Source organism: Cynara cardunculus (genome assembly GCF_001531365.2).
Source record: "Cynara cardunculus var. scolymus isolate 2C chromosome LG 12, CcrdV1, whole genome shotgun sequence".
Taxonomy (NCBI): Eukaryota; Viridiplantae; Streptophyta; class Magnoliopsida; order Asterales; family Asteraceae; genus Cynara; species Cynara cardunculus.
The window spans coordinates 755,543-781,871 of NC_037539.1; the positions used below are offsets into that span (position 1 = coordinate 755,543).

The 26,329-nt window shown below is 31.5% G+C and overlaps 2 protein-coding genes across 2 annotated transcripts; both read right to left on the reverse strand.

Moving 5' to 3' along the window:
* Positions 1-2,904: 2,904 nt before the first annotated feature.
* Positions 2,905-5,914, reverse strand: LOC112523307 (polygalacturonase At1g48100). The gene is made up of 7 exons (XM_025132845.1): positions 5,687-5,914; positions 4,821-4,949; positions 4,418-4,600; positions 4,109-4,316; positions 3,798-3,879; positions 3,540-3,648; positions 2,905-3,437 (listed from the first exon to the last, which is right to left on the reverse strand). The coding sequence occupies exons 1-7, from the start codon at positions 5,885-5,887 to the stop codon at positions 3,015-3,017; spliced, it is 1,335 nt and encodes a 444-aa protein (XP_024988613.1). The 5' UTR covers positions 5,888-5,914; the 3' UTR covers positions 2,905-3,014.
* A 6,833-nt stretch (positions 5,915-12,747) lies between these two features.
* On the reverse strand, positions 12,748-26,021 carry LOC112522795 (homeobox protein knotted-1-like 6). Its single transcript, XM_025132103.1, has 5 exons — positions 25,531-26,021; positions 25,138-25,260; positions 24,889-25,000; positions 13,318-13,550; positions 12,748-12,939 (listed from the first exon to the last, which is right to left on the reverse strand). The coding sequence occupies exons 1-5, from the start codon at positions 25,888-25,890 to the stop codon at positions 12,778-12,780; spliced, it is 990 nt and encodes a 329-aa protein (XP_024987871.1). The 5' UTR covers positions 25,891-26,021; the 3' UTR covers positions 12,748-12,777.
* Positions 26,022-26,329: the final 308 nt, after the last annotated feature.

The window sequence follows — 26,329 nt, forward strand, 5'->3', positions numbered from 1 at the left end:
AACGACTTCAAATATGGTTATAATGAACACCAAAAAAAACGATAATAAATACAAAAAAAATAAGTAAATGTTTAATCAAGATGACGAGCAAAATAGAGAAAAGCAGTTCATCAAAAATAACTGTAGAAGTAAAATATGAACGACATTTATTTCTTAACAGATAAATGGACAAACAGTTTTATCATTATTGATTTTAAACTCCTTGACATTTATTGATCCCGAAAAGATAACTGATGCAACGATCATCGTTGATCACTTTTTGGGTCATCAAATTTGCAAGTTTTCTAAACATGGTCGTTTACAGACCGACCCTCGTTAGTTTTCTGACCAAATAAGGTTCAGTAGCTTAAAATCAATAAAAAATAAGAAGATTAATTAAAATAAATGTTTATGGTTATTTTATAAATGTTTCAAATAATTTAATATAAATGTAATCATTGATTCTTAGTGATTTCCTGCTAAATCTATCGATTTTATTATAAGATAAGGTTAAATAGTTTTAACCAATAAATAACAGTTATCGGTTTTAACTGGTTTTTAATTACTGGCAAAAATAAACAGATTGTGAACAACTGAAAATAACTATAGAAGTAACATATGACAACTTTCATCAATCAAACGGTTTTATGATCATCGATTTCAAAGTACCAGATGTTTATTCGTCTTGAAAAGATAATGGTTGGAAGGATCATTATTGAATTATTTTTTAGGTCATATGTTCAGTCGTTTCAACCAAACGACTTTAAAAACAGTTATAATCAACAACAGTAAATGTTAATTCAACAAAAAAGTAAATGCATAATCAATATGACAGGCAAAATAGACAGCACGATTCATCGAAAATAACTGTAAAAGTAAACTATGAAAAATATTTCTTTTTTATAAATAAACCGTTACAGTTTTTAATATCGATTATGTTGTTGCGATTGAAATGGTATACGTGGTTTCCAGAACAGACCAACATTATTGTTCTTATGATTTCAAGAAGGGCAACACAGGTCCCCCAAGTTGTCAATATTTACATTTAACCCCCTACATATCAAGAAAAACAAATTCCTTAATTAAAATAAATGTTTTGGGTTATTACATGAAGGATTAAAATAATTTAAAATAAAAGTAATCCTTCAGTAAAAAGTACGTTTTTCAAAACAATTCTCATCAATTTCTAGATGAGATCTGTCGATTTCGTCATCAGATAAGGTTCAATCATTTCAACTGATACAGACAAGCTATGATTTTAATCACTCATCAATGACAAGCAAAAACAAACAAATAGAAAATAAGCAAAAATAGCTATATAAGTAAAATATGAATAACTTTTATTAATCAAACAAATTCAAGATCATCGACTATGAAATCCTCGACGTTTATTCATCCCCACAAGATAATGATTAGAAGAATCGTCATTAATTTTTTTTTCGGGTTCATACGATTGAATCATTTCGGCTATACGACTTCAGATATAGTTATAATCAACAACAGCAAAAAAAAGAAAGTAATGCTTAATCAAGATGACGAGCAACATAAAGAAAAATATAGAAGTAAAAATTTGAACAAAATTATTCATTAATGAATAAATGGTCAAACAGTTTTACCATCATCGATTTTAGACTCCAGGACATTCAATGATAACGAAAAGATAATTGGTGCAACGATAATCGTTCGCTTTAACCAAACAACTTCATACACGATTATGGGTCATCACTTTATGCAAAATTTTCCGAAACATAGTTTATTACATATTGAATCTTATTGGTTTTCTCACCAGATAAGGTTTAATCGTTTCAACCAGTCACGTTCGGTTACAGCTTTTAATCAAATAATACTGTATAAGATTTACAAAAATAAACGAGTAATTACTTAATCAAATAAAGAAACACAATTATTTGAGGTTGAATACGGCTGAAATCAGCACAACAACGTGATCGGTCTCACCAGTCACCAACAACGCTTAAGGCGGCAGTCGTTAATCAACGTCTTACGACTGTCGTATCAACGTCAGGAAACCACCAATCGGTTTTTCTAACACTCCTAAGCATCATCAAACCATTAATCAAGGCTTAGGCTTAAAGATTACCATTAATCGATGTTGCAATGATGAAGGCTCCACTTTGGTTTTAAGATTCCAAAAAGGGCAACATAGACCCTTGGTTTTCCATATTTACATTTCACCCCCTTCAAATTAACAAAAACAAGAGCAGTAATTAAAATAAATACTTTGGGTTATTACTTTAAAAATAATTCCATATAAATGTAATCATTTAGTAAAAGCATACGTTTCCTAAACGGTTATCATTGATTTTCTATGTTGACTTTATTGACAGATAAGATTAAATAGCTTTAAATGACATATATCAATTACCATTTTTAACTGATTATTAATTACAGACAAAAATAAACAAAGTGAGAACATTGAAAATAACTATGGGAGTAAAATCCGAATCATCGAATTTAAAGTACTTGATGTTTATTCTGTCTTTAAATATTAATAATGGTTAGAAGGATCATCATCGAATCACTTTTTGGGTCATGTGTTCAGTTGTTTCAACCGAATGACTTCAAGAACAGTTATAACCAATACCCAAAAATGGTAATAACTTATAAACAATAAATACTTACTCAATGTGACAGAGCAAGATAGAGAAAAATAATTCATCAAAAACAACTACAGAAGTAAACAATGAAAAATATTTATTTACTCATGTATAAATGGTCAGACAGTTTCTTGGCCATCAAATTTAAACTGCTGGACATTCATTGTTTATGAAAAAATGGAGGGATCATCACTGAATTGCTTTTTTAGGTCATCAGTTTAAGGAAGTTTTTTAAAAAGAACGAATAATATTAAGTGATATCTTAATTTTCTTGAAGTCAATTAAGTCAAACTCATCTTGGCCCATTGTTCTAAGCAAATTCTTGGCCCACCAAGCGGCCCAGGCCCAAAGTCAATGCAAGCATTAGAGTTACATTAATGGTCCTTCAACATTTACAGTTTTACAAAAACAGTCCCTCAACTAACATACTTCATCATAAGATCTCGACATTTCGTGCACCGAACCACTACCACCACCCCCACCCTTTCTTAAGCAATAGTTGATGCTAGATGGTACCAATGGACCCTTTGAGTTCCCATATGAATTCCAACACAAAGCTCGTTGAAGTTGAGATCCTCCAAGGAGTCCTCCGAAAGGTTTTAATTGGATATCAGAAAGATCAATATCAGTACACGGAACGTCAGTACTACATGCTAGATGTATTGGTTGAGTCGAATAAGTCCCTATTATTCTATCAAATCTGACACTCTTTATCGCGACAGAGTTTGTCTGGTTCTGACAAACAACTTTGTCACAGTAGTATTGGTTGATTACTATCGGGAAATTAACATTTGCTACCTCAATGTTTGAAAATGTAACATTCTTGACCATCCCTTTTCCACCCTATCACAAAAACAAGAATTAGAACAAAATCAGATAAAATTAAGGGGTTGTTCAGTACAATTCATTTTAAAAACGAATTCTACATATTATATATGTCCATACCTGCCATGTCTTGATTCTTGCTCCGTACAAAGCATCTTGAATGACAGAATTCTCTACAAGAATGTTTGATACACACGCCGTACTTTTATCTTTCCCTAATCCTCCTAAACTGAAGTTATAAGATTGGTGAACAATAATTAATACATACAAAAAAAAAAAAAAAACTGGCTTGAGAAAATATAGAATATTATATACAGTCTCAGGGTTAAAAAAATCATTGAATGTATAAATTGTCATCTGATTTTTTGTATGAGGTACCTTATACCGTGGCCGGGACCACAATTTATATGATGGATGTGAACATTGGAGCACCCGGTCTGTATGGAAACACAATCATCCCCTGTTATACGATCAATTGTTATTGTCTAATTTTCGGTAACATTCATATTGTTATTGTCTAATTTTCGGTAACATTCATATTGTTACGTAAAAAATATGCTTTTACTAGTACTTTGAGTGTTTGCTCAAAGAATTGACCTAACGACCACTTAGGGTCCCTTTAACTTGGTTATAGCAAACGATAAAGAATTGAAAAAATTTCAAAGCTTTTTGTAACGAAATTGCCGTACCAGTTCCAACATTTGAATGCATGATTTCTACATCACGGGTGTTCTGAAGATGAATGCCATCAGTGTTCGGACTATTTCTAGGTGCCGAAATAGTGATGTTGTTGACCTTGACTCGTTCTGAGTTGTCGAATTTCAAATGAACTTGTGGACTATTTCTTATCGTGATATCACGAACTATGGTATCTTCGCTTGCATAAAATCTCAAAGCCTAGTTCAACAGATAACACAACCATCAACATAAAAAAACGGGTAATTCAACAATTATTTTGTCAACATCAGTAACTCAGTTATTAAATAGTTGTATCTTACAGTCGGTTTTATATCTGAAATGTGTTTAGATTTGATTGGATCCCACCAATTACAGCCTTGACCATCAATGGTACCACTTCCTTGGATGGTCAAATTGTAAACCCATTTGAAATTTATCCACTGGTACAAGTTTGACTTTGACCATGTTCCAATTTTGGGTGGTGCTAGTAGAGTTCCGTCTATCTGTTACATAAAAGAGATTGTTTGGTTAGGGGTATTAAATAGTTATTAATAAAATTGAGTATAAAAAAATACTGTTTGGTTTTATATAATATAATGGATCTATCCCCCCCCCCCCCAATAAACCCAAATTTTCATTCGAGGTTAAAAGGGGTGAACGGAAATTCTCTGTCATTTCATTCCTCTGTCTGAAACAGTTTATAAATATTTATAGAGAAATCACCTGAAAAATAATGTGACCCATACATGGGCCTTGAAGGGTTATAGGTTTTATTAGAAAGTTGTGATTTAATGGAATCTGAAGAACTCCTCCGGGAACTTTGCATGCTGCTTTCCATGCTCCTATGAGTTTCTGTACAAAATGTAGACATAAAAAATAAATTTACATAATAAATTGCATTTATTGACATTACTGTCACTTAAGCTCATTCAGCAGCTGAGATTAGTGGGGCTTCAGATTGAACCCACGACCTGTCTCATTTGAACAAAATTGCTACATCCTTCTACCAATTGAGCTACACACCAGAGGCATGTGAAACCCACATATAAATCTCTAAAAGAGCCCTTGAGGAGATAAGAAAAGGCTCCAACATAAATAAAGAAGAAATGGTTCAAACCTAGCCGATATGAGAATCTAACATGCCCCCTTCAATGGAGGTTAGGCTAGCATAGATTGTCCCATGGTGTAGGGCCTAGACGAGTACAGGTTGCTCCAAATATGATTGGCTCTGATACTATGTAAAAATATGTGAAACCCCCATTTTAATCTCCAAAAGAGTCTTTTGATGAAAAAATGGAGGTTCCAACATATATAAAGGATAAATGGTTCAAGTCTAGCTGATGTGAGACTCTTAACAGTTGTACTGAAAAACATAATCATTTTTTGAGACTTTATAACAACAAAAATTACAACAGTTGCGAAAGAGGTGTAGGTGGAGTCCACCAGTAAGACGCCGGAATACTGTTTCTTTACCAGCGGGATGAATGTGTTGATTTACTTTTCTCATGATGACTATGGACCAGTACGATGGAAACCCTCAGAGATTCTATCTTTTTTGTTCAAAATTTAGGGAAAAAAATATTGTTTACCTTGGAATCATCAGAAACTCCATTAGCTTTAGCACCAAAAGACAAGATGTTGAAGATGGTTGTAGAATTACAAAAATGTCCAGAACCCTTGTGATGCTTCTTGCAAGGGCTATGGAACTTTCTCCCTTCAACAGAGGGTATTATGGTAAAAAGCCAAAAAAACACCATAAGATTAAAAACAATGAGAGACAAGTGATTCATGTTTTGCTTCTATTGGATACAATTAAGCACTGATTCAGCTTTCAATAAGCTGTGTGCTTGTTGTATGCCTTCCAACTGCCACTTTCTTATAGTTGAACTTTTAAATGTCTTAATAATTGTAGAATATCCTTTATGATGTTAAAATATTCAAATACAATATAATAAATAAAGTTTTTATTTTATATAATATAAATTATTTAAATTGATATAATTATATTAGATCACAGATGACCAAATTGGGTTCGGCACTGCGTAGGCCGGTTGGGTCAGTTTATGGTCCGATGGTTTAGTACCGGTTACACTTTTTAAGAAATTAAAAAGGCTTTATTTGAAATGTATCACAGTATAAAATATAAAAAATCATAATTATAAAAACATGTGTCACATGTGTAAAAAGATATTACATATATATTAAACCGGCCCGGACCAGGAATCAAATGTAGGACCGGCCCGATTGGGCTAGAACTAGGATCGGGACTAATGATCAGGCCTAAAACCGATTTGAAACAAGACCGGTTAATATATAATTCATCATTATACTTCGTATGAGGGTTATTTCAGTCAATTTTATATAAAATGAAGATAGATCGGTTATTCAATCAGTTTTCCTAAATTTTATTAATTTTAATGACTTATATAAAAAAATAAACATTATATTTATTTCTTAAAAGAAAATGTATTTTAACACATTAAATATCTATAATTTATATTATATTATAAAATATTTAACAAAAACTCTTAAAAACCATTTTTTATGAATGTAGTACTGTTTATTTATGCATATTACATAAAATTCAAGATTACAAGTAATTTTGCATAAGTACAACTTATTAAAGCTCTTTTTTTTAAATTGTGTAACTGCAGATAAATATAATCAAATACATGATAAACATCATTTTAATTATAAAAAAACTAAAATATAATTAAGATAATCATTGAATTTAAAAGAATATTTAACTATTATCTTAAAAGAATTATTTTATTAAACCAAAAATAAATTAGTTCGTTATTAAACTTCAATTAAATTATAATAAAAAATTGAATTAAAAAAATTACACAAAAACGAGAACTTTTAAATAGTTAATCTGATACTTATATCAATTATTTTTTTCAAAATTTTATAATATCTTTAAATTTATATTTTATTCAAAAATAAAAATATTTTTTTTCCTTAAAACCACATAAAATCGCATTATAACATCGATAAAGCCAAAAATATAAAACAAAACATTAAAATCAAAATGTATCTCAATGCATTACACGAATACCCTTTTAGTGAATATAAATTATAACCTTACAGTTAATTGGGCTATACCTATACCTTCAGTGATATAAACACTTCGTTAACCATAAGTATCGATTTAAAAAACCCAAATAATACTTTTTATTTGTATATCGATGGGTGAGGTTGTAGTGGATAAGGCTGGTAGCGTCTTTGCTTTTTATTAAACATGTTTTTTTTTAAATATAATTTAATGTTCTTTTTTATTTTTAGATAATTAATTAAAAAAAATACCTACTATTTCTATAGATGTATATCTATATTATATTATAAAAAATTTGACAAAAACTTTTAAAAACTATTTTTTATTCATAAAGTACTATTTATTAATGCATATTACTTAAAATTTAAGATTACAAGTAATTTTATATAAGTACAACTTATTAAAGCTCAAATTTTAAATTCGTGTAACTAACTATTGATAAACATAATCAAATACAGGATAAACAACCATTCTAAATATAAAAAAATATAAAATATAATTAAAATAATTATTGAGTTCTAACATAATGTTTAAGTATTATTTTTGTAAAAAATTATATTATTAAACCAAAAATAAAATACTTTGTTATTAAATTTAAATTAAATTATAATAAAAAAATTAAATTAAAGAAGTTACACCAAAAAAATGAGAACTGTTAAATAGTTAATTTGATACTATTATCGATTTATTTTTTTACAAATTTTTATGTTATTTTCAAATTTATATTTTAATTCAAAATAACATCATCGCCTTCTCAAAATCACATAAAATCGTATTATATCGATAGAGACAAAAAATAAAAACTAAACATTAAAATCGTGATTTATCTCGCTGCATTGTTCGAGTACCCTTCTAGTATATAATAAATAGGCTGAGTTTAAACGGGAATATGATTAAAATGGAAGTAAAGGAGAGTTGGGTTTAAACAAAAAGAGAGTCAAAATAAGAACCATGAATAGGGTCATCCTCTAGCATGTTAAATATGAGATTTTGAACAAAGACCCTGAAATTTTGTGGCCCAAATTTACATGTGTTTAGGGTCTTTTATCGACCTGTGTAAAACTATAGCCGAAATTATTTAGGTTCAAACAATTAATTGTTTGGTTTTAGGTTCAAATCATCAATGGTTTAGGTTTAGTTTAAGATTGTTAATCGTTTTAGGTTTAGCCCATTTTTGTTCTTAACATATATTCTCTGTTATCTTATTTATGCAATGTAATCAATAGTTTTGGATGTAGCAGGACCTTCAAAAAGATTGAAACGTCCATGCCGTAAATATCTTTATTACATATTATATTTATATCCGATAAATAGAACAAATAAATTCACAAACACTTCTCACTTTTAAAAAGGTTTAAACACTTGACTTCCTATAAAATAAAGACTCGTGTATCGTTAAATCAAAACCATTTAGTAAATCCTTTTAGATTGTTGGGTCAAGTGTCCACAATTAAATCCAAGAAACTTATAAGAAAAAGACAACATTAACAATTTTTAGTTTGCTATAAACAATGAGCAAATTGCATGGAAAAGTAACATACTTTAGTTTGATTCCTATTTTAGGTAACGTAATTTCTAAACTTTCATTTTGGTATCTAAGATGTAAAGTTTTAAACATATAAGTACTCGGGTAATCGTTTGAAACATTAACCAGTTACTATGCTGATGTGGCGAATGATGTGGTATCCAACTCAATATTAAGATATTCATGTTGATATCACTCGTCACATCAGCATGATAACCGTTTAATGCATCAACATGTTATTCGGGTACTTAAATGTTCAAAACTTTACATCTTAGATACCAAAATGAAAGTTTTGAAAGTACATTACCGAAAATCGAAATCAAGTAAAAAAGTAAGTTACTTTTTAATGCAATTTGCCCATAAACAATCGACTATGTTCAGCTCCATTCTCAATTCCACATTTTTCAAAACCACAATATCGAACCAAAGACTAAACCCAACTATATATGATGGCAATATCAGTTGTAGACATTTTAGAAGCATTAATTCTCGATTCAGTTATTATTTTATATTACTGATATTTGATTGGAAAAGATGGTTGCTAATGGATTGCACAACATTCTAATGTTTTCCAATTGAAGTGAAATGATTGTTGGAATGAAAAGGGTTAAATTGTTAAAAGAAGGAATTGAATAACACATGAGCATATGCTTTACAACGTAGAAAGATGAGCATGTCATATTGGGGCGGTGCACGATAACCTTATTGTGTATCCCACTTTCTTCTTATTCTTTATTCACTTTGATTCCATCTAAAAGTGTTGTTGCAAAAGTTATGAATCATTTATTTTATATCAATAACATTATGTAATATGTATTTTAATTATATATATTTTTTCAATTAAAGAGTTTATAGTAGTCAACAGTATACAGATAGAACAAATTATATGAAAAACTAACATAATTTAATTTGATTTCTATTTCGGATAATGTACTCTTAAAACTTACATTTTGGTTCCTAAGTTGTAAAGTTTTAAACATTTAAGTATTCGGGTAATCGGTTATCATGTTGATGTGGTATCCAACTCAGTATTATTTGCTGACGTGGTTACTGACATGGGTTTTTTTAATCTAAAATTAGTCTTTTTTTTAATCTAAAATTAGTTTTGAACCAGTTACCTAAGTACTTAAATGTTTAAAACTTTACATTATAGTACGTTATCCAAAATAGGAATCAAGTTAAAGTACGTTATTTTTTTCATACAATTTACCCATACAAATATATTTTGCAGAACATATGGTTCATTGAAATGGTGTTAAGTAATGTTAAGATTATACAATTTACTCTTTGTTGTTATATATAAAAAGACGAAAAATTCAATGGGTTGGACTCACTACTCACAGTGCTTCGTAAGGGCAATCCTGTGTCGTCATCGAGGTGTGCACAAGGAAGTTTTGGTATTGTTTTGAGCGTAAAGAAAGAAAAAGTTGTTAGTATTGTAAACTTATTGAATACTTATGAACTAATCATGATGGTATATACTTTAGTCGAAAATTTTAGATCTGATAATTGTGTTATGGGGTTACCAGGAACCATGACCTTCAGTAATGTACGTAATAGATAGTGAAAGAATGTAACAAATAATGAGAGAACATTATCAACGAATGATTAGTGTTTGATAGTGAATCCAAACTGCATGTTGATATAGGTTTAAATGAAATGAAAATTAACAAATACAATTGGTTGGAGCATGTTGGTATTTGCATTCATTTGTTCAATAAAAGTTGTTCACTTGTTTTAACCTCATAAAACCTTGACGAGTCTTCGGAGTTGTTCTAACTCTAAAAGAATATATTTTAACTGACTATAACAGGATCGTTAGAACTAATCACTTTAGTAAGTAGTGTTTTTATAGTATATATATAGGGGTGGGTTCCTATGAGATTGAGAGTTAAGCTAAAAAGCGTAAGGAATGAATCGCACCATTAGATGCACCAAAATGAGATGCACCAGTGATCAATTCTCGTATCAAGTGCGATTAATGGGTGGGCTTAATATTAAAGGTGATAAAAGGTCTAGATCACGTCTTACGTTTCTCACATTAATTTTTCTTCTCACACGGTCTTTTGAGACACATATATAGAGAAGGGGGGGGGGGGGGGGGGGGGGGTTCAAAGAAAAACTAAAAAAAATGAGAAGTTGAAAAATATTCCCTAATTAATCCAATGGATGTAATTAAAAAGAAGGTTATAACTTCATTTTAATATTAAAAAATCTCAAACCCCCTATTTTTTTAATCGAAAAAAAATATGAAATATGATAAAAATTCAAACGAAACAAATTACACCAAAATAACAATCATATCTTTCGCGTTAATTTGACGTCCATATTCTATATTTTTTTATTCGTTCTTTTTATAATTTTTTAGTTTTCCATTTATTTAGCGCCCCCCGCCCCCCCACACACATACACACACACACACATATATATATATATATGTGTGTGTGTGTGTGTGTGTGGGTTCACATGAGACCAAAGGTTTTTCGTGAGACCGGTAAAACCAATTGATGTTCATTGATCAACTTTATAAGCTAATGATCTAATGGTTTAAAGTTGGACGGTGACAATTTTGCGATTATGAATGTTCAGATTGTAGATCTAATCCAAATGTTGAGAATTGGTTTCATGGGTTTTATGAAAAACTTTTGATCTCACATGATCTCAAGTCTATATATATAATCCCTATCATTTTATTAAATATTTATAAAAAAGTAGGGTTCCAATAGTTTTATTGGATAACAACTTGAAAGGTGATGTTTCTTAAATGAGAGTTTTATTTTGTATATAGTATTATGGGATATTGGTTGAATTCCCACCAAGTTTAAACTTTCCCTCACATTATAACATCAAAATACGTTTTAACAAAAGACAATATATTACAAGTTTCACAGAAAAATATGAATCTTGACTTAATTCTATCCTCCAAACTTTCCATCTCCAGCTTCAACAACCGAATCTACTCCAAAAATTCTTGGGAGTTGGGAGAACAACTTATTCGGCCCACTTGGATTCATAATCATGGATTACTCGAGACTCGAGAGGCCCATAAATTTAATGGCCCATCAACATGTTTCTACAATATTTCTTTCTAAACTCCCTCCCTCCAAACTCATTATTTGACAACAAAAAAAAAAACCAAAGTTATATTTAGTATTGATTGTTTGGTAGTAGCTTAATGATATATAGAAAGTGACTTATTCAACAAGCAAGCTTCTAAAAGAAAGTTGTATGTATAAAATAGTCAACTTTTTTTCCTTCCCAAACCTACCTCTTCGAATTAAAAAAAAAACAAAAACAATGATTAAATCCAAAGTTCATTTTTGCTCCACCCTTCGACGATTTCCACTTGTTAAGACATAGAGTCCACTAAGCATATCTTGAGTTGGTGGGTTCAGAACGTCGTGAGACAATTCGGTCCATATCCGGTGTTTGTCCCCAATCTTATAAAGACGTCATTATTTTTTTTTTTAAATAACCGAAGATTTTTAATTGGATGAGGAATCGAGATATCAGTACACATTAAATATTTAGTAAACAGGTCAAAATTTAAAAAAGAGTGATTTACATTACATTTTTCGTCCCGGTGGTTTTCTAAGAACTGCTATTTCCGACCCTGTAATTTTGAAATTACAATCTTCAGTTTACAATACACGGTTGTTTGTGTCCTGACGGTTTATACTTCATTGTTCATACTTGAAAAAAAGGAGTTAATCTCAGAAATGAAAACAACAACAAATTATAAACTATACAGTCAAAACCGTAATTCCAAAACCATATGGACCAAAAGTCACAAATTTTAACATACCATAAGGACGAAAAAAGTAACTATTTACAGTCAAAAAATAAAATAAGAAAAGACCAGTCAAGAAGACATGGTACATGGTCCGGAAACCCGAACTTATTAGGATCGGAAAGGATGAACCAACAAGGACCTGACTTCATCCGTATGCCCACACCTTTTTATGCCAAGAGTACCAAACAATAATTATTTCATCAGACAATACAAAGAAAAAAATAGGAGTAATTTCTGTTGAATTATTATTTATTTATTTATAATTATTATTGTTTTTGTCACGTAAATACAGTTTCTGTGAAGAATTTCAATCATCATAAAAATCCTGATTACCAGAAAAACTACCCATAATTGCTAACTGCATGTTTTCAGATGGCTTCCAGTGCCTCTTCCTTTGATTTATAAACCAGTTGTTGATTTGCTTCTGATCTAATCCCGTTGACTCCGCCAACGCTATTTTATCAGCTTCCTACATTCATTCATTACTTATCACTTCATCAAATTCCCATTATCATTATCATTTCTTAAATCTTTATTTTATTTGAACAGATAAGAGTAAGATGAAGAAAAAACCCCCCGAAATTATATTTTAAAAAATGACTTACACTCTAATAACCATTCATGTATAAGATGTGCATACAAGTAATTGAGGTTGTTTCCTGGTATATATGCATGTGTGCACATAGCAAATCAGAAAAATTACTTGTATGCATATGTGCATACCGGACAATTGAATGGTTACTAATGTGTTCCTCAATTTTTTTTTGTTTTTTTTTTTTGCAATTCTTTTGCTTAACATGACAATATCTATCCATATGCATATATTAGAAAAACATGTAGTACCTACCGTAGGGTAAGGCCATTTGTAATGGGAATCCCACCATTCAAGCAAAGTTTGCCTTGCTTCATTTGGGAGCTTTCCTTTCTTCTTCTTCTTAGAAAACTCATGTCTAAGGGAACTTATATGGCCACCAAATTTCCGCAATAATGTATCTTTCAGTTCTTGCTCTTCTCGGCTCACTTGGGTGTTTTCCGTCTCTCCTCCACTAAATTCTTCTTCCGATGATACGGTTCCATCATCTGAGATATATATATATATATACATACATACACACATACATACGTGTATGTAAGTGATTTAATGAATCAATAACCCATTGAGAAGTAAGGCCAGTAGCACTTATACGACTAAAGATCAGCATCACATCCCCGGACAATGTGAACTACTTTAAATAGCTAAACTTGTGAGTTCAGGCAGTCACATATAACATACATTCATGAAACATACATGTATTTTTCGGATAGAAGAAACGACTTGAAATTATAAAATTGCAAGGCCCGAGGTTATATAATACAATCTTTTTCTTCGTGATCATTGTATTCACCGTGGGAATATGTTTAACTCAATTGGATTACTCTCCAAAAAAGCCTTAGGAGACTAGGAAAGGTTCCAACATATATAGAGGCGGAGATGAACAGGTCCATGTACAGCCGATGGTGGGACTCTAACAAGCCCCCATCTAATGTCCCCGAGTGTCACGAGGGGGATAGAAGAATACAAATTGCACAAGAACACAATAAAGGCATGATCAGGATTCCAGCTTGGGATGCTTATGAGGCTGGAGTAGAACAGGACACAAGCATCCCGATACTCACAGAAGATTACAAGCGGGTGACACACCATGTAATGCTTCAAAGAATTCGTTTCGAATAAATGGAGTAAGTTGACGATTGATGGTGTATATAGCTGAGGCCAGAGAGGGATGCCCCGCCCTAGATGCAATTTCTCAAGGCATTTGGCAAAGATTAAAAAAAGCTTCGAATAGTATCTAGAATGTGTTTGTTGTTTACTTACAACACGGCCATCTTGCTAGGATGTGCCCAGACAAGAGAATCGAGGAAAGGTGTCTTGTTGGCAAAGGAGTGTTCTTTGTTCTCTTATGACATTATCAACGTAAAAAGAACTTTGATTGGCTGACAGAATTGAACATGGATCATATTGGGAAATTTGATATAAATTTGTGGGAGTTCAAGAGTGATTTCTTGATGAGAAAGGAGTGTGGTCATCTAGATATGGTCCAAGTAAAGCGAGCGATTGTGAGAATATGTGGAATCTCAGTAGATTATTCTTACAAAAACCCTACGAGAGGAGAGTTTCAAGATATTTTGAGGAGAGATGGTCTAACTCTAGCCGATACGGGACTCTAACACGTCTCTCCATGAAGCTAGATGGACACAAAATTTCTCAGTGTAACAAGTAAAGGGGCTAGACGAGTACAAATTGCCGTAAGGTGTCGAATCCTTAGGAAGGTAGACAACGACTCGGGTACCATGTGAGAAAATATAGAACTCCATTAGGTTATTTTCTAAAAGAGTCACCTAGGAGAGAATGATTGCCATAAGGTGTCGAATCCTTAGCCAATGTAGAACCCTAACATTCACAATGGGTAAAAGATGCAACATTGGAGTAGAAATTTTATATAAAAAAACAAAATGAATTCGCAGGAATCGAAGACCAGATAATGTTTATTTTTTCCACTCACTAGAAAAGCTTTTAAGGTGGAATAAAACACTAAAATTCATATTTAAGTGGTTTGCCGGAGTGAATGGTGGTTCGCCCAATATGGCGGCCGCTCTTGAATACCTGCAAAATGGCAAGGTTTTTAACGGCCGGTTGGAAGGCTTTCTCCGGCGAAAACACATAAATAACAGTCGCTAGGAAATGTTCTTATCACTCTATTTCCATTAATTCTTCCCATAACACTCTTGACCAAACCACAAAGGTGGTGCATTGTGGTTTGAGCTTGACTCCAAAGGTCAAAAATACCAAGAGGTCCCATGTTCAAATCCAAGGAGGAACAAAAATCATCTTGTGACCACGGAGGTTAAAATGCAGTGAGTTCGAGCTATCTGCAAAGCAGATGATCGTTCTAGGATTAATCGCCTGACATAATGGATTGGTTGGATATCCAGGTTAATAAAAAACACTCTCACCAGAAACCATGGCCAAAAAACTCATCTTTACTGCCATAAAGTGACCATCAAACCCACTTTTTTTCACTTTAGTCTAATCACCACACAATTTATATTGAATTTACAGGACTTCTAAAGTGTATTCAATCACAATTCTTTATAGGATTTATAAGTTATTCCTATGTAAAAGTGTTAAGGAAAAGTTTATTAAATATTTGAAATGTTACAACATTTTTAATTAATTGTCATGTTAACTATTTTATAGGACATCATTTGAATAAAGTCTCAAAAACATGTGGTCTTACAAAATTGCTAATATGATGCTTCATATCAAAAGGATCCTAAAAAACTTGTTACCGACATCTAAACCGTCACATATATTTATTGTAAAAGTTATGTATAGGAAACTTCGTTCTTTAGTCCTGTAAACTTAAATTATATCTTAGTCTTGTAAACTTAAATCTTATAAGATATAACGACACTTGTCCTTGTCCTTCCTTTTGCCTTTCAAAAAAAAATAAGATATAACGACACTTAAAACAATCTAGGAATCCTATCATTTTCATTGTAATGATCATGCTGCCCAATCATCGTATATTCTATACAAAAATACCGAAAACATGCTCCTTATTGTTAAATATATTCTATTCCTAAAGAAAAGAGAATTAATTACATCAATCACGCTTCAACGCATAACGATTTTTCAAAATAGAGAGATCATACAAAATAAAGATCTTGACTCAATTTTATATTTTAACAGATTCTCAAAAACTATCTCCAAAATAAAGAATGTAGAAAGAAAAAAAGTTTTATTCTCCAAATATGCATAACACCACATAAATGATTAGTATTAGAAATATGTTTTATTATACCGTGACCAACGAAGAACATTGAAAACAATTATTATTTTATTATCATAATCAGTGTTGAATTCCTTAAAATGAAGAATCCCGTTGAAAACAAATGTAATTTTTTAAAAGATCTTTGAATTTAACATATTTTCCATTTTAAAGAATCCATTATTCATTATAATATCCAAATGTTTTATCCATTTTACATTTATCTATTTTTGAGATAATTTTGAGAAAGCTGATGAAATAACATATATGCTCAAAATTCTTATTTTTTTTCCAATTCCGAAGATGCTTTAAAATTTCCAACGATTCAAAATCATACTTGCGAACAAAAGTAAACATTTATTTGAAAATAAATCGAGTGAGTAGACATGAAAGGAAAGGAAATGAAATGAAGGCAGAGATATAGTGAAAAAAGTAATAATTTAATAGTAATACTAAAAGGAGAGGAAGGACAAGTGGTGGTTAAGTCGTTTCAGTGTCAGTAACAACAACAAAGACTGATTGATTGACGGGGGAGTAGAGTAGAGCAGAGTAGAGTAGGAAGGTATACCCCACCATCAAATCAAAGTGTCAGCCTCCCAAACACCACCAATATCTTTTCCTTCCTACACAGACAAAACTTTACACAACCCCCCGCACGTCTATCTGACACCACCTTTGCGACCTTCCTCACACCATTTCTCAATACAACCTTGTTATTAATATAAACTATAAAATGTTTCCTAATAACAACCATTATGGAGATAACAACTCCAATGAATATTGTTTTGCGTCTGTCATTTATTTTTGTATCAATCAGTTTTATTGTTTAATAACAATCTTTATTTCAGAGGAAAAGAAAATGTCAACTAATTTTTAAATATTGTTTATAGTAACGTTTTTAAATATTTGAATTTTAACGTGAAGCAATTTTTGTTTTCGAGAATACGACGTTGACTTTAAAATGACATTAAAAGAGGTACTTTTTTCAAAACATTTTAACTAGATGAAGCTAGATTATAATAAGTTTTGGTTAAAAAATGTTTGTGAAAAACTAATATGTCAAAAGTAATAAAAAAAAAAGTATTTTTAATGAAATATGCACCAAAGATAGGTCTGATACTTGAACAAGAACTTGGTTATCACCAACCCAGTTCTCTTGTACTAGGGTGGCTCCATGCAGTCCCCCCTATAAAGCTAGCAAGAAATATCATTTACTTTATTTTCTTTGACTCTATAATTATTTTTATATATAATAATTAATGATGTTGAAAAAATCAAAATCAAAATCAAAATCAAAATCAAAATCAAAATCAAAATCAAAATCAATAGAGGCCACAAAAAATAGATTCTTATAAAAATTACAAATATGATTTTTTTTTTTAAGCCTGAGCATTTTTTGGCATGGGTTAAATAAATCCCTGCCTATTGCTAAAACCAACTTCACCAGCTAAAATTTCAGAGAATTTGGAAAATTTTACTTCCGACGGTTCGGAAAAAAAGGTGAAAATCTTCAAATTTAAATTTGAATTGGAGGTAGGAAAGAAAAATAATATTTTAATTCTTTGTCACCAACAAAAAGTATATATATAATTAAATATTAAAGAGAAAAATAATAATTTATTAATTATATAATATGTTTTTAATATTATTATACTTAAAGCTAGGATGTTATAATGGCATTTCTAAATGCACCAATGTCTATTGATTTTCTCCTCCCACACATAATGATAAAAAGATCTTTAATAGATTCTCTATCATAAGAAAGAATGAAGTTTTTGTTCTATAACAAATTCATAATAAAGAAATGAAGTTTTTGTTCTATAACAAATTCTCAACATTCTATGAAGGAAAAAACTAGATAAAAGCTGCAAGTTTTAAAAAAATAAAACTTGAAATCTGGAAAGAAAAATTAATGTTTTATTCATTCTATTCTAACCAATGAAATTGAGTAACAAATTTTATATAAAAATGTTTAAAAAATATATTTGAATGATGAATTTATATAATATTCTGCTAATATAATGATCATGAAATCTTTAAAATAGAGAACTTGTTGGATTTATATATAATAAAAAAATAGTTTTTAGGGAAATTATTGAAACAGTCTGAAAAAAGCTATTTTTTTACAATTTCAATTCATAATTTAATCCGACTCTGACATAAATAGGGGTACATGTAATAATATTGGGAATAGAATAACATTTCTCTTGGGTGGAGCTAAATTGCACGCCTATATATTTAAACCGACTCTGAAACTAAAAGTTTTTTTTTTCTTCTTATTTTCTCTATTTTAGATAACAAGATGAGAGAATCTGAATAATGAACAGAACCTCCATTTTATCTATTTAAAAGGATCTGATGGAGATGCTCTAAGAACATCTCCAAATACAAGGCTCTCATAAGTAAAAAGATTATAAAACCAACATTGCAAAGAGTATTTATAATAATCTAAGCGACTTTGAGTTCTTGTACAAAAGAACCTTGATTCTTACCTCGAAGTTGGTATAAAATAAAAATTTACTAGCTTTTAAATATATTTTCTTAACTTTGATATCCAATATAATAATTAATATGTATATATTTATTTTACTTATATTATACACAAGATGCACAAAACAAGTTCTTATAACTACCATTATGGAGTTTAGTTTTATGTATGTAACTAATTTGATAAACTGGAAATGACTTGGCAAAAAAATAAAGAGATGGGTTCTTATCATAAACATAAAAGCATCTCCAATGCAAGTACTTATTAACAAAAAGTGATGTGACTTGAACTATCATCATCATAGAGAGTTTATACTTGTCTAGGTTATTGTACAAAAACTTTGGCTCTTACGATCAATTTTGTGTGGTGTGATGTGAAATTTTCCTAGTTTTTATTTTATTTTTCTTGACTTTATAATTGTTCATATATATTACATGTATAATTATTAATTATTGATGTAGAAATGATCAATAAAATCTATATGAAAAAAAAGGAGGTTTGGTGTTGAAAGGATTTATAATTTGATAGGATGAGAAGAAAAAAAGTACAAAATAAGCTTGGTTGGAGATGAAGGAAGGTCCCACAAAATGACACGTCGACCAGCAGCAACTGAGAAGTGTTCTTTTTGTGAAAGCTGCAAAAAAGCAGGCAGCGGAAACCACGGGAGTCCATGTGAAAGCTTTTCCCCATCCAACCCTAGCTACCTTCCCCTTCCCCCTTCCCATGCATAAAATAATGCCCCATGTGGGATTGCACCCCATCTACTTCTAATCAACTCATCAATCCTTTTCTATTTTTCTATTTTCTATTTTCTATTTTCTATTATATCAATCATCACATCAATAAAATAAAAACCATAATATACCTTTCTATTCAAATTCTTATGTGTTAACTTCTTATATTGATGGATAACTATTGATGTAATTTGAAAAGGTAACCTCTAATATTCACCGGAACCTAACCCCATAAATACATTACTTTATTTATGGATATTACAGATTTATTTGCTAAAAGTACAAAACGAACCTGAGCAAAAGGACTAGAAAAAAAAAAAAAGGGAAGTAATGAATACATCTTCTATGATTACTTATTTGTATTTTTATATGTCAAAATTTAATTTATATATTTACAGATTTATCAAAATAAAATATAATATAACGATACAAAAGAAGCAATACAAATACAACATTTCTTGTTCAATTATACAAGTTTCTACAATAATTTGTGTCTCACAAATAATGTTTTTATAAAACCTTAACACTAATCTCCATTGTAGATAGATGCTCTAATATACAAATCAAGAATAAAAAGAAAACAGCTGAATGGTAGGGGCTGTTTCAATATGATAAATGGGGAAAGAGGTTGGAAGTGAAACTCAATTATGTGGAACTGTGGAAGACCACCTCCGTATATTTATAAGTGGTTCTTTTTTGGTAATAGAAATTTTATATTAATTTTTATATATTAACTCATATATTTTATAAACTTAATAAAACAAAATACAACAACAATAATAATAATAATAATAATAATAATAATAATAATAACAACAACAATACAAAAAACGAGATACATAATACAAAACACAACAATATACGTGGATAATATCCACTTCATATACGTCTGAAATCAAAGTGGATACTTGTCTAAAATGGTTAGGTCCAAGCCAAACTAGGCCTTGTCTGTTTCCTATCTCAACTTATCAACTGGTCCTACGAGTATTTTGTTTTTGTTCAAGTTCGGACCATGTATATCCACCTACCTATTCCAATCCAAGTGGCTAGACTTGTTACACCTCATCCAATACCAAATTTCCACTATGGTTTTATTGTTTATCGGTTGAAATCTAATGGATTTAGGTAGATTCGATCCGATTATCTAATGGGCGTTGGATTTTGTCACCCGATCCGATTTAATCCAATTCATTAGATTGGATCAGTTTCATTAGTCATATACTATTGGTTATCCAATATATGGGATTGGATCCATCTAATACTTTGATACGATTTTCAACCAATTAATTTTTTTATTCAACCAATTATTCATATATTTTCTTAAATTATTAAAAACCGCTACGTACGTATATCGACTAAAAAACGAACAATATCGTTAAATGTTATAACTATGTATAGTTATTAATTTGATGGTCATTCGATGAATAATTGGATGATCATTAGATTGGAACAGATAGGTTTTATTGGATTTTGGATTGGCATCTAAGAACAGACCGATCCAATTTGGATATTGAAACATTTGGATCCGAACCGATCCAATTACAATTGGATATCCGATTATGGTCTGTCGCTTCTAATATTGAATTAGTCAGTTCGAATTGGATTGGACCTAAATTTAGTACTAAAAAGCAGATCTGCATCTTGGAACTTGCAAGACTCCAACAAAGGTATTGTTAAATTGAGAATTGGAAATGTAAAAAAAGAGCCGATTGACGGTGTAAAACTGTTAGGTTAGGAGGTTTATTTAACGATCGAAGGGTTTCTTTTGGGATAACTTATGTGCGTGCCTACCTACTATGAGGGGAATGGAATGCGAGGATATCAAACCCCAAACCCATACACAAATGCTAGCTGACCTAATAAGATATAAGCATTCTGAAACTAAACACCCAGTCAGGAATGAAGAGCTACTGCTTAGTAAACAGAAAGAAGTCATTCCAACTCAACTACAAATAGCTAGGTTCAAAGTAGTTTTGCGAGCACGCAAAATGAAAGAAACAACCTATGCACGTGATGATATGCGTTCTTTAATGCACAAAATACGATTAATATGCAATTAAAGTGCAATAATTAGAAAAGGTAATGTTATATGCACCTCTTTTTGTAAAAGATCCAGGCCAACTGTACCAAGTATTTTCCGTTTTATCCACACACCTAGATTCACGGTTTTAAAACGTGTTTCATAGTATATGGCAAGACAACTTTTGTTCCCCTCCCCAACTAGCGTGAGATCTTACACTTTTAATGTCAGGATCATGTCAAATCATGGTTAAAATTAAGTGTTGATGTTGATGTAGGTATGATTGCATTTAGCAATAGACAATGGTGCACATGAGAGAAAACAAAGCCAGCAAAGATTAGATCTTCAGATCACTGAAAGTTAACTTGTACTTTGAAGTAAATATAATAATAAAAAGTTGCAAATCCTTTGAAATCTGGGTGCCCAAAACAAGCTAGTCTTTTGTCATAAATCCGAATCACTTTCCCTTATGATAATGGCTTTAAGCATTAAAGGCTGCTAAAAAGGTTAGCACTTGCACCACTCCATTTGGAGATGGAGACAAACAGCAGAATATTTCTGACCACCGTCGTCATTTCCAATTTAATTAGAATTAATTAAGCCACTAATTAAAGAACTCAAAAGGCAAATTTAAGCTTGAAACATCTGGTTGTACTTGATCTAATTAAGTATTACTTACATATATGAGATCATATAGAAGAGGGTAATATTAGAGGACAAAGAACAGAAACCATAATCAGTACTTTAAACCTTAACATGGGCTACTTTTGGAATGTTTTCTCATGATTCACATACAGGAGGACCACATGGAACAAGTATCAACTTAGAACGCAGTACTGTGAGAATAGATTACTACTTATCTGTACTTCTCAGATTAGCCTCGATCAAATTAACTCCTTGTATAAATTATTCATCATACAGACTACACAAAGCATCTTTTTTTCAGTTTCTTCAAAAGTGTTGCTTTAACTGTAAACCCCACAATTTAGACAATTCCCAATGCATATTTATACCTCCATGCATTATCTTTCCTTGTAAAATATTCCATAGAAACTTGAGATCGATAGGCAACCAGATACCATCTAGGCTGTGTTCTCAAGTCTTTTTTTTTTTTTACGAAGGAAAGGAAGGAAAAGGGAAGTTAAGTAGAAGGGAAAGAAAAAATCTTGTGTTCTCGAGTTTTTTTAAGGAGGGAAGGAAACACCGTCATTGATTATCAGTATCAGGTGAATTATCACAAAAGAGTAGCTCTTCAAACTATATAACAATTAAAATCATTGAGTTCCATTTTTGGCTTCTCCGCTTCTCTCTCAGAATCAACTACGATATCTTTAAGTAGAAGCTCTTTGCTGACCAGAAAACAAAATTGAATAGCAGAACCAACTAGCATCCAACTAAACCCTTAAATGGGGGACAATGTGACAAAAACAACATATATGCATTCACCATAGAATAGGAAACCCAGGTTCAAATCCACTTGGTACTATCACACATTGTTATGAGCCCGGCCAATTTTGCCATAACGTTAACATAAGAGTTTGCCAATTCAAATTATGTCTATAATGATTTGCTTGAACCCCATGGACATCGTCAACCAAATGTTGGAGACGATGGTTACCAAAAAAAAACACTAGCAACCAACTGAATACGCTTCACTGCAAGAATCTATTCAATAGCTATGCTTTATTAGAGTGATCGATGGTTTCAAATGGAATGCCTCTATCCCACAGGTTGAATTACCATCAACAGTATAGATGCGTATTCCTGTATCACCCAAAGACCTCTAAAGGTTTCAGCACTAGTTAAGAAGAACTAATCAGCTGGCTTAAAATAGGCAATTGTGCTCAGTGTCATCTCACATCAAGACTAGATTTTTGACAAACAAAAACTACTCAAAGCACAATTTCCTATGAGATCATGAAAATTTTGTGATGATGAAATTGATATGAAATTTGTGGGAAGTACATTACATCAAGACGTCGTAGGTTTTGCAAAGTCACCCTCAAAGGGCACAAGCAAAGATACAGTGGTAATTCAAGTATGCCATAAGCACTTAGGCTAAAACTTCTCAAAAGTATAAGATTTTCTTCTCCTAAAAAACAAGAAAACGTAAATCTAAAACTGAACCTGAATCAAAACATATTGTCATCCGATTCTTTCACAGAAAGAAGACGAACCAAAGCAGGAAGTTTTACAATCCACACCATATCAACATTTAGACATAATATCATTTGCATATAATACTTGGTATATTAACACAAGGGTTAACATAACATTAACTCGCTTGTGAGGTCTTAATCAGAACATAACTATGATGCATAAGTACTCCAAAGGAATATACACAGTAAGATGGTAAAAAATAAGGCGTGGGAAGAAATTAAGCCTTTGACAGGATAACAGAAAGAAGCTCGTCTTATAAAAGTTCTTGGTTTATCTTCAACAAAACAGAAAGAACATGTGAAAATAGCCAAGTTTTTTCTGTCATTTCAATGCATTTGAAAGTTTCCACCTAACTCCTGATTGAAAGTCTGTATGAAACTATTTAGCACACTCCGATATTTGTATTTATAATACCTACTTGAACTGGAAACAAAAACCAAAAATCCGGAAAAGGAAAGTACTCCAAACAAGAAACAATACACCAGAACTGAATATATATATATATATATATATATATATACAAGTGTTGTTCAAAAGTCCAGTGTTGCATACCTCTCTTGATTTTTATTTCCTTTGATTTTCTTAAATTAAGAATACTATTTACTATACATATAAACATAAGCGATCACTTATAAAAAAACACATAAGTTATATATATATATATATATGTATGTATATATATATATGTATGTATATATATATATATATGTATGTATATATGTTCCTATGGAATTAATGTATGTGCGAAACTGATATAGTAAACTTCTAGAAAGAAAAATAAATATATAGTAACAGTTCCTCATATAATATCTGACTTCTATAATTGTAGGTACCAGTCTCCTTGAAGCTCTAGTTCAGAAGTATATATATATATATATATATGTATGTATATCAATTACATCCTTCTTCTATAATTTTCTCCCTATGGAAACAAAAATGTAGAGAGAAGGAAGGACACTTCCTTTCGTGCCCATGGTCAGGAGTTTGATTCTATATCGAGAGAGAGAGAGAGAGAGTTTGGCTAGGAGTGAGGGGGGAAAGGAAGAGTCGGCAGTTTTAGGCTAATATGAGCCTGGTTATGATGCTATTATGCGCCGAACACCAATACTGAGTCACTCACCACATAGAGAACTGCTTTAAAACGTAATTAAATTCATGAAAGGGGAGAGAAGGATTTAGACAAACTTATGGCAGATGAACGAACCTTTACAGAGATTGCTCAGTTGCGTTTCAATGTTGTTGAGGAAAACAGTAGCTTCATCAAAAGGCCTTGCGAGATCGGACTTATACTTCACTAACACCTGGCAGTACGTTTCCTACAAAATCGCATACGAACAGCCAAAGTTTCAGAAACCTTCATCTGTTTATGATAATATTTACTTATATAAACGTAATTATAGAGATAAACATGAATTTAAGCGATGAACAGTATGCAAAGAAGGAGCATACGAACCATGAACTCATCGAGCTCAGGATCTGCTACTAAGCAAGTAGATGAGGCGGCGTTCCGCAAACGAACGTCATTTTCTCTACGGATTTCGTCTAACAAAGATGCTATTTCCGGAGGAGCACCTAACTGTGAAGAAAAAAGTAACTGTTCAGATAGACGGGTGTTTAGTTGCAATAAGAAGAAACAGTTCGACTTTCGAACAAAAATAATGGCGGAAACTGCGCATGTTACGTGTTGATCCTCATACAAATAAGCCAATTGTTGGAAACGATTCAGAAACTAGTTCAAAAATCGAAAATCGGTCACGGCGACAGTAAGATTGCAACGATAAACGAACAAACAGCTAAGGAAATACGCAGAAAAAAGCTTATCAGAATTAGGTTTTAGTTGAATAACCTTTTGACAATCGATAAAAGCATCAAGCAACTTAGGATACAAAGGATGAGAAGCGATTTTTGCTTTGATTATATCATCACAGACATCAACATGATGATGATCACTATCGTTTTTATTCTGATCACGTTGTCGGCTGCTTCGAGTTCTGGGAAGAAGAATCTGATGAGGAGTGGCTGCCAGGGAAACAGCTTCAGATATGACGGAAGCAGCCGCCGATAATAGATTATCCGATCCGTAAAACGTCCGGTAATGATCAACGGAGGTGGAGGTAACGCCGTGGTACTCAGACGATGATATTAGGTTTGTCTCCGGTGAAATAGTATAATCGGACATGGAATTGAAGCCGTACATCTCTTCCATGATGATTACTATACAAATGCAAAAATTAACAAAAGAATTGTTGTGGAAAAGAAGAGAGATTGATCGAGTATGAGTGAATGATGATGGTTTCGTCTGCTTGTATGTATGTAAGCCAGAAGAACAGTTTAGGGTTCTGCTTTGGAGGATGCTTTTGGAATTTGGTGGATATGGAAGTTTGGAGAGAGAGAGAGAGAGAGAGAGAGAGATGAAAGACTTGTAGAGTTCAAAATTGGATCTGGTTGATGAAATTTATTTTTGAATTTTTTATCGAGGCATTACAGCATTTTCAGCATTTTCTTTTTAATATTTTAAACGATTATATATATATTTTTTAAAAATAAAAATCTCTTAAAACAACTTTTTTCATTAACCTGGATATTCAACCGCTATGCGAATCGACTAATCTCAGAACGACCACCTGCTTTGCAGATAGTCCGGA

Bases quoted from the DNA above. Each gene is read 5' to 3' on its own strand.
- LOC112523307 (XM_025132845.1), bottom strand. From the start codon at position 5,887: ATGAATCACTTGTCTCTCATTGTTTTTAATCTTATGGTGTTTTTTTGG. The intron at 3,880-4,108 runs GTACGGCAATTT...ATCGTATAACAG, and splicing joins GCATTCAAATGTTGGAACTG to GGGATGATTGTGTTTCCATA. The intron at 3,438-3,539 runs GTATGGACATAT...TTTTTGTGATAG, and splicing joins CAAGAATCAAGACATGGCAG to GGTGGAAAAGGGATGGTCAA.
- LOC112522795 (XM_025132103.1), bottom strand. From the start codon at position 25,890: ATGGAAGAGATGTACGGCTTCAATTCCATGTCCGATTATACTATTTCA. The intron at 25,001-25,137 runs GTTCGTATGCTC...GCGATTTTGTAG, and splicing joins CTGAGCTCGATGAGTTCATG to GAAACGTACTGCCAGGTGTT. The intron at 13,551-24,888 runs GTTCGTTCATCT...TATATATCTCAG, and splicing joins ACTGAGCAATCTCTGTAAAG to ATGATGGAACCGTATCATCG.